Genomic DNA, 13,338 nt, shown 5'->3' with positions numbered 1-13,338 from the left:
GAAATCGAACAAGTAAATGTTAAAGTTTCGTTCTTTAGAGGTGGTGCATAAATACATGATGTGGGCATATATTTTTTGTAAAAAAAATTTATGGATTTTTAAAAATTGTATTACTGTTACAAATGTTAGAGCTTTCAAAAACAAAGGAATATTTTTGGATTTAGTCAATGATATATAAATCTAAACCAAATAAATCTGAACAAAAGTAGTCATTTTTTAAAAACTTTCTACGGTTGCTCATTTTAACTACATACTACATGACTTTTGCGCAATATTCAAATACCAGGTAAAGACGCGTGACAAACATATAAAAATATGATTTGTATTCAATCAATAATTATTAATAAAGGTGACAATAACATGACAACTTTTAAAGGAAATGGTTAACAAATGCTGGACTTGGTCTAATAGTAACTATAATATTATATTAAATAGTGGACAAGATCTGTTCCGGTTTTTAATCCCTTGATTTTTGGTGTCTGAACAAAAGAGAGAGCTTGAAACGAGGGCGTATGTGGGTTGAGTGTAATCACTTGAGTGTCTAAGCTTTTGTAATCTTGGGAGGAAATATTTCGATGGTCTATATTTTTTCACAGGAACATAATCTAAGAATTATTCGAACATCACACTTTCAACATGTTCAAATGTAGATTCGATTTCTCTGCTCGTGAATATTGCACTGCGAAATTTAAGGTTACGTAGGGTGAAAATTCCACTCAACTTGTCTTTTGTTTTTATTTTTATTTATGAAGTACATATATATATTAAACATCTCAGAGATGTAGATTGAAAAAATTGTATCAATAAAGTATTTTTAAAATTATTTTTGTATATCAATATTTGCTCTAAATATCCTACAGCACTAATTCTTTTTTAAAAGAGTATTTGTTTTAAGGGGGCACAACACTAAATCCTTACGCATTTGGTGTAACTATGGAAGAAAGAGATGGTGTCAGGGGGCTATCATTTTCTTCGGAAGGGGTCCCATATATTTGTGGGGGGGGGGGGGGTCATCAATTTTGGAAAGAAAAATAGGGGTGTCATAAAATTTTTGATGACCAAAATGTAGGGAGTCACAGGATGACCACAGATAGGGCCTAGTGTGTTTATTTTATTCAAAAAGACTGATTTCAATACAATTTTAGCCTGTTTATGGGGTAAGGTATATCGGTGGTGGTAAGGGATCATAAAATGTTTAGCTATGTTTGTTGCCAAAATGCGGGGGGGGGGGGAGCAATTTTATTGACACCAACTTTTTGTAAATTTGGGACACCCCTTATGAAGAAACTATGATGATAGCCCCAAACCCTGTTTAGTCTGATATTAAAAGCGCCTGAGCGAAATACATCAGACTCTCCCGGGTACCGAATTTGAGTGAATCGTGCTTATTTCTATGAAAACAATGAAGTAGGACCTAAACATTAAAAATCTGTTCGAACATGTTTTGAATTGATTGTTAATTAGTGACAAGCTGTTGGAATAATATCTGGGCTGGAACTGGTGAGGCGGCAAGATTGTTGGCTGAAATGCACAAGGCCGCTGTTCAAGTGCCCATAGCTCAAAAGTTCAACTGAATTGGTCACAAAAAACTTAAAAGACTTTAAAAAGTGTGCCAACATTACCCCCCCCCCCCCTGCTCTCGGCCAGCCTAAATTTGCCAATATGCAAACTTTTAATGGCCTAGATTTATGATGCAAGCAGGAAATTCATTGCAGATTAAAATTTTTCTGTAGCATTTCCTAAGCCTTGTAAAGATGCACTGTAAATGTTTGCCAAACACTCCCTCCCCCCTTTTTTTTTTTTTACCTTCCTCAGGGCTCATAATTATTGCACACAGTACCTTACCAGGGATTTTCATATCCCTGGTCTTACTTTCTTGTATTTTCACATGTATTTCATTGGGACATTTATTTAGTGATGTGCCCCCTTATAGCTCCACCTATCCCCCCGGCCCTCCCCAGGGCTCATAATCATTGCACAGTTCTTTACCATGGATTGAAACATCATTCGTATCCCTGGCCTTATTTTCTTGTATTTTCACATTTATTTCAATGGGACATTTATTTAGTGATGTGCCCCCTTATAGTAATTATTTTTTCATGTGTTGCCAGTGCATGCACCATAATTTTCTAAAACCACTCAGCAATGAGCACAGTGGAGCATGAGTATTCAACCAGCACAACACTAGACAAAATCCATAAAATAAGTACCATCACCTTGGCCCTGGTAACACTAACTAGCATGTAAACAACCATTGCTCATGGTTTTGAATGACATCGATAGTGGAACAATTTTGGCAGAAATTTCTCAATTTCTGCAAGTTTTGTGAAAATCAATTGATACTTCCCATGCAATAAGGATTATCAGTAGTAATACAGGAGGACTGCACCTGGAATATTATGGGATTGTGAATTAATACTGTGAAATAGCAGAAAATGTAAGTACACAAATCTAAATTTGTGCATATCTCAGAACTGCATTTTGGACCATTTGGCCTGATATGCTGAGATAAAATAAATTATTTTTAATACTCCCCTTAGCTGATTCATAAAATTTTGATAGGGATGTTGTAGCTGGTACTTCAAAGAAATAATGTAGGGGATAATTGTGTCGATATAGTGGCACACTAAAATAATATCGTTATTGCAAAAAAGACGACATGTGCCCTATCATTTTCATTGACATTCTGTGAACAGTAAGCTTACTGTTTTAAATCAGGACGACCTATCAAAAGAAAAAAAGAATGTACATTATTTCATTGGTTTGTTTGTAACACATGTCCAAAATCGCAATGAAATCGGACCCTCTCCCCATATTTTTCTGGCCTCTTTCCTGAAAAACCTCATGCTCAAGAAATTGAACACAAATTGAAACACTTACAAAGAACATTTGTGTATGAGCTATGATGTTAAAAGTATTACAATAATAATCATTAGAGTGTCAGCTTTAAGATGAAGTATGATTTTTAGGCCTACCGTTTTATTTTTTGAAAAATAATTATTTTAGGTGACTACGTGCAGCCCATTTGTCTATGCAAAAATTCAAAATTGTGTATAACCTTAAACACTTCTTTTGTATACTTTGATAACATTGATTATGCGGTCAACGATTATGTAACAAACTGAATTGAAAACCGAAACTGCTTCTACGTTTTAAGCAACGGGCAGTAACACTATGATCAGTCCCATTCACTTTTTTGGGGGGGGGCTTTGGGGCGCGAGCACCTCGGGTTAAAAGCATATCACTCGGATTTACCCCCCCCCTCATCTACGCCTGTAAATCTGTCCTGCTGTGATCTACGCCATTTTAAACTATACGGTCATTTTGGCTCATATTCAATGAATGGCTTAGCAAGAAGAATTGAGCATTTTTGCAGTCATTTCAAAACCAAATATAGGGGAGAATTGGAATCCCTGATATTTCTTTTGTTGAGAGCTTATGTGAAACATAATAGAATAAACAGACAATAGAAACAAGAATAAATACACAATAAAAACAAAACCGAGACCTGTCACCATCACCACCACCGGCACCACCACGATTGTCTTACCGGATGCAGATGTAGGTTCGATTGACGCAATTGCAAGGATCACAATTAATAGCCTTATCATCATTACTGTAGCCATGATAGTCCTCTGAAGAAGCTCAGTATTGTTCTGCTGAAAAGCAAGATGGCGTTTCATCCCATAACAAACTGCAGAGCTCCATAAATCTAGCCCATTTACTGAATACGATATACCGATTACTAAAGATGATCATATTTATATATATTTACCTATACCCACAGAAAGTCTGGGGATTTCCCTATAGTGTAGCTAAAGTACTTAGAGGCTATTATTACACTTGGTACAGTTTTTGTGTTTTATAAAATGAAAACACAAATTTGATAGTAATTTACTAGTGATATGATAATGCTGAAATGGACTCTCGGTGAACCGGGACTTAGTGAAAAGCCATTGTACTAGTGTAATGCCTTTGTGCATTAGTACAAAGTATAAACCGCGTATGGATTCAGCCAAATTCATTGTGTTTTTAGGACAACCAAACAAGTTTGAATTAAAGTCAAATTTATGACTTTAAATCGCCCATAGAACACATGCAAAGTTAAGCGGCTAAGATAGTTTGGCTTAAAATGTCCAGAAACTAGCCTGATAGTTGTTACTTATGATACGAGTATTTTATAATATTCGGCAAAATATAACCAAATTAAAATTTGCTTGAAATCATGTATTAAAGCCATATTATAACATTTTCACACAAAATAGATTAATATTCCTTTGCCATAATATGTTAGCTTTTACTGTCAGATATATCCCCTTTTAATTTTGAGCCGAAAACTAAGGCAAAGCAAAGAAAATTGAAATTTGCTACCAGTGCCGATGTCGCCAATACGTATCACTCCTTCGGTCTTGTTACGATACGATCCTTTGTTGTGTAGATCACCGTCCGGCACGCCATGTACGTACTGTGTTATGAACATCGCGTAGGCCTATGCGTTCGACTAATATTTCCATCGTAATAATAAAACGACGGTTCCTGCGTTTTATTCAAAATCTCTGATTTTGACAAAACTACAGCACCTAGGGTCTTGATTTTTGCAGGGTATGTTGGTTTTAGTAAAATACAATATAATCGTATAAAAACAGAATTTTGAAGAATATTGAGGTCGTCCTCCTCAGCAAATGTTATAATATAGCTTTTTAAAGCTTTAAAAAGCTTTAAGTTTATTATGAGTAATAAAAGCGACGTTATAGCCCATCATTGCCTGACGCAAACACAAGACAAATTCGGGTACTTTTAAAACCAAATGACAAAATTCAGAAAAAAATGGCGGTTTCAGATATATTCAACATGCCCAAGAAAACAGAAACAAAAATAAACTGACAATAAAGAATAAAATGCTGATTTTTGTAATAACAGGAAATAAAAATGGTATGTACGGGATTACCCGCTACCCGGGTGCACATCGTCCACACCTGGTAAATAATTATTATGTATAGGCAGTGGAACGAACCGGTCTATAAATGTTCCGCCAGGGGCTGAGAGTAGCTGCTAGTCACAAATAAGCTAAATTTTTTCTAGCTATAGCTCAGAGATGTAATTAATTCAGTTATATAAGTTGTCTTTCAAAATACCCAGGTTAAAGTGATTATTCTATTGTTGAATGTCGGACAAAACGGCTTGTATTTACACTGCCTCAATTGAATTAAAACTCGGTGACAATAGTCCGATCGATTCGTATTACAGAAGCACATAGTTGGATTGAGATGAATTGTGTGACCCGACCACAGAAATCATTTCTGGCATTTATTCCTACCTACATGTAGGCCTATGCTGGTGTATTTACTATTGATATGATTACGTATATATCTCAAATCCTTGAATATATTTCGTTATTTTTGGTATTTGTAAAAAAAAAACTTTTGCAAGACTTGCAGTTGAATAATTATATGTGTTGAAAGAATATATCCAAAAAAGTCAAATTTACTTGATTTGGTAACATTAAAGAGGGTAATGAGCATGCGCAGATCGCGATTTCGGCTAATGAATTGCAGCAGCCCATGCGTATGCGCAGTGGGAAGAAAACGTTATCTATCTATCATACAGATGGCGTGCGTACAGGTACAGGTGGAGGTGGTGTGTTATACTTAGTCTGAGTGCTCGGCCTTTATCTCGAAACTATTAAATCACGTCGGAACAAAATCGCCATTAGTGGCAGTTGAAGACCTAGTGTATTCGCCCTACTACCATGGCAATTACAGGGATGATGACACTGTGGGGTTTATCCGAATACCATCCTGATACCATTAGCTTACTAGTACAAGGGGAAAAGAAATTTAATTGCTTTATATGTAGCAAACCAGTTCAGATAAGGTGAAAATGGTTGATTTTGACCCCAGTTCTTGCCACATTTTTCCGACTTCAAAATGGAGCCCCTCATCGGGCTCCCCCAGAAGGCCAATAGATCAACATTTGGCGCGCAATTTAGGCAAGCGAAACGAGCCGGACAATATTTTTGAGCAGACTGGGGAGCAGATCCCTTTCAAATCAAAACAACCTCTGCTTCAGCTTATTTGCCTTAGCAATGTTATTTACTTTACAGTCTTTTTTTTTTTTTTGGGGGGCACAGTGTCGTCAACCTATATGATAAATATTTTTTTCCCTGAAATGAATCACGTCTTAATATTCCGTTGGTGAGCGACGGGCGATTGGTATTTCACCGAACGCAAGAAAAGGAGTCCTATCTGATTGGCTAGAAACTGATCGCTAGATCGCTCAGTGATGAAGTACAAACTCAAAGATGTAGAGATGTATTCAATTACATTTAAATCAATATTCTATTATTGACGCAAATAAAGAAAGTTGTATATTTGTTCACTGTACAGTATTGTATTATAGACTTGTGATTTAATATTCTATAGCTGTAATAGCCAGTGTAACAGCACCGTGGTCTGAGCTGAATGGGCTGTGCTTGTTGTTTCCATAATAATAATTCTCATTCTCAAACAGTTGAATATATCACATTATTAATGTACGATGTAAAAACGTTATGGTGAAAATGCAGTCGATTTAAAAACATTATGGTGAAAATGCAGTAAAATATATGTGTTTAAAGAAAACAACGATCGCAGCTGAGTGTATTGAATTTCCAGTTAGTGTATTAAAAACAAAACCTGCATTTTACCTGACAACAAATCGAATTTTCTTGTAATGGCAACGCCATATGAGGTACTAAGCATGCACAGATCGTATAAACGTGTATGAATGGAAACGTTGAGGTATTTCATATAGTGTAAGTGATATGCTTAGCCTGGGTCGCTCGGCCTATCTCGAACAAAATCGCCATGCGTAGCTTTTGAAGAAAGAGTGGATTCGACGTACTATCACGGCAATTTTTGACACGAAGATATAGGGATGATGTCGCTGTGGGGGGGTCGATTATACTCTACATCACTCAATTCAGCATGATCAAAGCTTTAATTAGAGCCTATTATGAAGGCTATATGACAAATTTGAAAATTTAATCTCTGTGGGCTGATAATTGGCGGCCACTTTGGATTTGAAGGTTAAAAGTAGGTCAATCATAAAATTGTGCCTTATTACGGTAAAAAGATATGACATGGTGTAAAATTAGCACAATTAAATGCCAAGAAAATGCAAAAAGTTGTAAATTTACTCAATGGCGGCCATTTTGAATTTGGCGGCCATCTTGGAAAGACATAATTTTATAAACAAAAATGCACCATATTTACCAAATATTATATAGAGACAAACAATAAATGTGTATTTCAGGATTTCTGGCGATTCCTGCATTAGTTTTTATGAATAGAATACAATACCGGATACAATAGCGAATTCAATAGAACTCTATTTCGGATAAATAAACCTCGTCACGTTGCTAACTTTCACTTCTTCTTTTTCATTAACTAACCGTTATTACATTAACTAACCGTTATTTTTTAAGCTTTGGAAAACCTCGACCGAGGTTTTTAATTATAATCATCTGCTCAGAAATCGGAGCCACACCTCCCTATCCAAGAGCGAAGGACTATTGTGTATTTTCTTATGTTTATTATTTTCAAGAACTATTGATTGTACAGGGTGTCCCCAAAAAAGAGGCCCCTCATTGCGCCCTCTTTTTCTCCTATTTATGAAGAGTTGATTAAATATATTTTGGTATGTAAAGAAACCTTTAATCGTTAGCTTTAATAAACCAAAACAATTATTTCAATCGGCTCACAACTTTTGAAGATATGCCATTTTGAATAAAAGTACCCGTTTTGCACTTTGTCCACGGATAGCAAACAGAGTGGTTGGGATGGCTCATGCTGTGGAGTGGCCTGCACGATCACCAGACCTCACACCACTTGATTTTTTTTCCTTTGTGGCAAAATCCAAGATCTTCGCAAACGTATTACTGAATGCATTCGCAAGTATCCGGCGCACAAGGATGGTACGCAACGCAATTGATGCAATGAGGACCAGGGCTGAAACCTGTATTCGCCAAGGAGGCAACCAGGTAGAGGGCAGAGCAGCACAGTAAACTCACTTCAGAAGAACCAAAGACAAACCAAACAGCCTTTTAGGGCTACCTTTTATCCTAAAAGAGAAATAACTTATGTTGTAAATAAAAAAAAAGCAAGAAACAACAAAGTAAGAAAGTAAGAAACATAATAAAACAAAAGGCCAAGAAAAAATAAGTAATTGCAAGTAGAGCGAAAGAAGTCCCATTCGGCATCCATTTTACTCACACATTAATGACACCATTAACAAAATCCATTGCCCATAAACCCACCGGTAAAGCCCATTCCATAAATAAAGTTATTTTATAAAGTTATCATTGAGGAATGTTTGATATTCATGCATGGTATGTGTACTCCTTTTCAATCTTTGAAGTAGCCAAACCTTCTCCGTGGACAGAGTGAAAAACGGGTACATTTCTTTAAAAGAGCATATCTTCAAAAGTTGTGAGCTGATTGATATAATTGTTTTGGTTTATTAAAGACTCCAGGTTTCTTTACATACCAAAATAAATTTGATCAACTTTTCTTAAATAGGAGAAAAAAGGGCGCAATGAGGGCCTCCTTTTTTTGGGACACCCTGTATCAGAAGATGAAGCTGGAGTTGTGAGGAGGCATTCCGCCAGATTGTCCAACTCTAGTGATAACATTATTTCATGCTAAACTGTCCACCATGGAAACGCGAAGAGTTTTGTCGTTGTTTTCCCACAGACATGACAGAAGATAGCATGATACGTTTTCTAATTACTACTACCATGACTACAGCGTTTTCATTTAGTAGATATTTCCTATTATTATGTTACAAATCAAGTTCAGTTTTTTTTTTAAGTGGCGTCACTATTTTCCGGCGAATTCTGTAAGATAATAAAAAAGAAATAAACTATACTAAGTATTACATTAATAACAGAGGACGAATATATTATGTTTGTTTCTTTCTCTTATTTTGTTTTGGCTTCAAATATGGGCGTACAACTATCGCACTTCCCAGTCCTGTAAATGGAGAGCTAAAGCGCGCATTGCTAGATTCGATATAAAATTGCACCCTGCAAATCGGTTGCAAGTCCACATAGTAGAGGAATACATACAATAAAATACACAGTTGATACGTTTCATTGGTATAACATAATGTATCATGCATATTAGTTACTTTTGACTTTCTTTCTTAGTGTATATTAACTTATATAATGACATTCGGACCATGATTCAGTTAGGAACACCGCAAGACGTACTGTCATATTGGCAGTAAATTGGTTGGGCAGGCAGGGACGGCAAGGCAACAGAATGCACATATATTGTTTGCAACGAGAACAACATACCACAAGCAGAAGGGGGGGGGGGGTCACGCCAACTTTTAGGGAGGGCAAAAAGTACAAAAAGGGCTACGAATCTTACATATGAGGGCCGCTAGCATCCCAAAAGGCAAGGCAAGGGACAAGATTTCTCACGTGGGGCAGCTGCCCCTTCCCCCGCCCCCTTGGCTACGCCACTGACAACATTCAGAGAATGTAAGCGACCCATCCAGCAATGCTTCATGCTGCAACCTTAGGAATGAGGCATATAATATATTATATTGTTTCTTTGGTTTATCTTATGCCCGAGGCATAATATAATATCATAATGACGTGCATCATGGGCAGTCTCAAAGACACCCCTTTTTTCTCACCACCCTTGTAGTGAAAAGTCCCCGGATTTTATCAAAGAAAGGAAATTTTCAATCTTGCTTGAAGTGTCAAATTTTAAGCATATGCCCCTCATAAAGTACCCCATTTTTAAGGATCTGTCCCTGAACGACCCTCATTTTTAGCATGTCCCAAAAAACCTAAATTTGTTGATCATTACTTGCCCCGACCCTATATTATGTTGAAAGTTGCGGGCCCGGGTTGCGGGTGTACAATGCACATGTACAATGTACATTGTACATACCACATTCCACAATGAGTGCCCACCACATCTTATGCGTATTGATACTGTATTTAGGCAAATTATAGGCCCTATTTTGTTTAAAATGTACACCTTGCACTATGATTATGTTTGAAAATGAAAAAATTATAAATTTGAAACGATTGAATGATATAAAATGATGAATGAAAAAATGATCTTATTTTATGCATTCTTTCTTCTTCAGGCATGTTTTTGTATTTCCAACCTTCCATGAGAACCAGATATCGGACAGTAACAGTCCACTCAGTCGCTCAAAACGGACATTCACCGTACACTAACCATGCCTAACTCGCCCTGACCATAGTTAAACTTACCATCATTATCAATAATATTAATCATTATTTGTGCATTGCTCTCATCAATTTTACCGGTGTTTCCGATAATACGAAGTTGAAGGCATAAAATCCTGTCTCCCTGACGCACATTGTCTTCAGGAATATCAATATCCACACACTGTACAACACACGTGTTTGTCACCGAAGACGGCGGAACTGGAGAGAATGTGACAATTTGGTCGTAGTCACTTCTAGTTGTTCCGTCGCATGGAATTATCGATGCATCTGGAAGAAAAATAAAATCGAGCTGATGAAAATGCTATCATCTATACCTTTCGAACCTTCAAAAAATATATACTGCATGAAACCGCGTGAACTTTCTTAATAACTTCCTCAAGGTCAGTGGCGTCAAGTATATGTTAAGAACTACTTCAGATTGTCGGATTCTTTCGTGTCAGTAGGTAGCAAGTTCCATTTCCGGAATAGTGAGCACTATAACCACAGTCTTTTGTTGTTGTGATTCGTTTTTAGATTATGTGGATGGTCATTTACTAGATGATCAGCCAATGTGGTTTTGTAGGCTTGAATGCATACTGCAGTTACTGTTCATTTTCCTATACACTATACACAGTGCTCTCACCATTGAGGTGTGACCTCTACAAACAGTGTATGTTAGAGGTATAGGGCATTTCCTAATTAACGTCACTGTGTGAAAAATAACCGGCCAATATTCATTGTACTCTCTGAAATTCTAGGCAATATAGTTTTGTAACATGTCCTAAATTTTTAGCTAATTTAGATATTTGGAAATATTCGCACTTTGGTGTTTTAGTAAGTAGGGCACGGCATGGCCTGCTAAATTTCCTGTGTAAGTCGAATGCAATTTGTTCTTTCTGTGATAACAACTCTAATAAACAATTGTTTGGACCACATATAATGCCTCATTACCTAGGAAACAAAGCAAAATAGGTCATTGCCAATTGCGTCCTATTGATGATGACATACTGGTATTTCCCTGAACGGTTACCTAGGTAACGAGTCGTTGAATTGCCAGCGACAATTTTACACCACCATAATCTCACTCTGTACCGCCTATAGACTAATAATCAGCAACGATAAACACTTAAACTGGCAAAACCATCTAACCTGATTAAAAACAATATTTTGCTGCCGGACTATAAAGCATCCATGAATGAATGAATGAACTACAATTGGGCTGTACTTACGCACTGGTACAGTATTGAATCCTGTTTTCCTGACACCAACACGTAATGTACTACCCTCGTCAACATCTAAGTCATTGTTAGAAATGGCTCTCTTTCGGCGTCCAATGTTGCAGCTGTTTATGTCGATACTAACTACAGCAATTACAAGAAATAATTTTTAGGCATCGCCATTAAATAATACACAAATAATATAGTTTGTTACATCATAAAATCGTTAATTCATTTTTTATACAACAATACAACATAGACAATACCTTGATATTTCAAATACTGATAAACAGAACATATAATATATATGTCATAAATGCATACCCATACCCTATAAATAATTTATATGTCATAAGTGCATATCCTATTAATAAAAGTGTCATAGGTCATAAGTGCATATCCTCTAAATAAAAGTGCTGCACATTCAACCCTGGTTTTGTTGAGTCCACTAACAAATTATGCACGATACCGATATCTTATTTCATTAACTATAATCAATTACATAAGATTTTAGCACATGACATCAACTTTAAATTGTGAGTTTAAAAATATATTTTCAAAATTAATCAACTTCTAAATCTCGATAAAAATGTCACTTACGATGGTCTTGCATTTTGCCAACAAATTATACATAGCAACACCAGTTTCTGATTCTTGTCGCTTTAATATCAAGTTCTAGGTCAATTTCTCAGGGGGTCATCGGGTATAGTCGACTTCAAAAGAGGGTGCCTATTGACAGGCACATACCGTCACTTCCAAAGTTGAGTGCCCCCCTGGGTTTGGGCCTACTTTATTATAATTAAATTAAGTGCTCAAAAAATGATCTGATTCCAGAGCTAACTGTAATATACAGGATTCGACTCGATTGGAAAATGTAATAGAGGTTATCCGTGTTCTATAAGCTGCATATCCTGTCAGTGACTGCTATACCTTGTTTAGGACTTTCAAAAGAAGTACCTGCATGTGCAACCATGACTGTTTCAAAATAGCCCGCCAAAGTCATGCGTTGAATTAGTTTGAATGAGAAATACTACGGGAACCAGCGCTTTTTGTTAGAAGTCACACATTGAGTATTAAAAGTGGATATTAAACCTCTATTATTATATATACTAGTACTACTAGAAATGATGTCAGCTGTCTATTTCTCAATCAAATTACCTCACGCGTTATTTCTGGTGCCACAGGGGCGAAATTGAAGCGAAAGATATTGCATAATATTGATAATTGGCATGATCAGTAAGCCTACATACCTATTATGGTCGTGATGCAAATCGGCGTCTCCGGCTGCGGCGACACATTGACAGTTGCATGATAAGACGGGGGGTAGGCGTAGACGTCATTCCCAGAGTACACATATGGTGAATTGAGGCAATTGTTTATTTCTGTCTTCGTGTACTGATTAGGAAACACCATATTATGAGATGTACAGTCCTTAACATCGCAGTCCAGTGATATCTGCCTCGATGTCCGAGTATTTCCAGTTGGACACGGTTCTGTGAATAAAAGTCAGCGCAGTCCGGGAGACTTTTAAGTCTCCCGGACTTTAAAATTTTAAAATTTCTGTCTGCAACCATAATGGACCGCATTATATCACTAACCGCATAGTCCGAGGCAAGGTTCATTATTGTTAGTGTTAGGGTCTTAGGGTTAGGGTCTTAGAGTTAGGGTTAGGGTTAGGAGTTAGGGTTAGGGGTTAGGGTTAGGGTTAGGGTTTAGGATTAGGGTGAGGCAAGGTTCATTATTGATATGAGGTTATATACATATTTATTAGTACTATATAGTATACTAGTAATACTATGCACTTTATTCCGTAATCAACAATGATCAATATAAAGTATGATAAATAAACACCTTTCTGGCACAACGACTCATAGCACAGTGGTGTAG

General features: G+C 36.7%; 1 protein-coding gene across 2 annotated transcripts; it reads right to left on the bottom strand.

The window, feature by feature from the left end:
* Nucleotides 1-6,666: 6,666 nt before the first annotated feature.
* LOC140156329 (uncharacterized) lies at nt 6,667-12,969 on the bottom strand. Of its 2 annotated transcripts, none has more exons than XM_072179391.1 (4): nt 12,702-12,969; nt 11,464-11,595; nt 10,331-10,522; nt 6,667-8,875 (listed from the first exon to the last, which is right to left on the bottom strand). In XM_072179391.1, exons 1-4 carry the CDS (start codon nt 12,862-12,864, stop codon nt 8,859-8,861), a joined length of 504 nt encoding a protein of 167 aa, XP_072035492.1. In that variant the 5' UTR covers nt 12,865-12,969; the 3' UTR covers nt 6,667-8,858. The 2 variants fall into 2 exon arrangements, with proteins under 2 accessions (XP_072035492.1, XP_072035435.1); XM_072179334.1 differs by having other exon boundaries at nt 10,277-10,522; nt 12,702-12,968.
* Between the last annotated feature and the right edge of the window lie 369 nt (nt 12,970-13,338).

Source organism: Amphiura filiformis, chromosome 1 (assembly GCF_039555335.1).
Source record: "Amphiura filiformis chromosome 1, Afil_fr2py, whole genome shotgun sequence".
Lineage (NCBI taxonomy): Eukaryota > Metazoa > Echinodermata > Ophiuroidea > Amphilepidida > Amphiuridae > Amphiura > Amphiura filiformis.
This window is presented reverse-complemented; position numbering and strand designations above follow the sequence as displayed.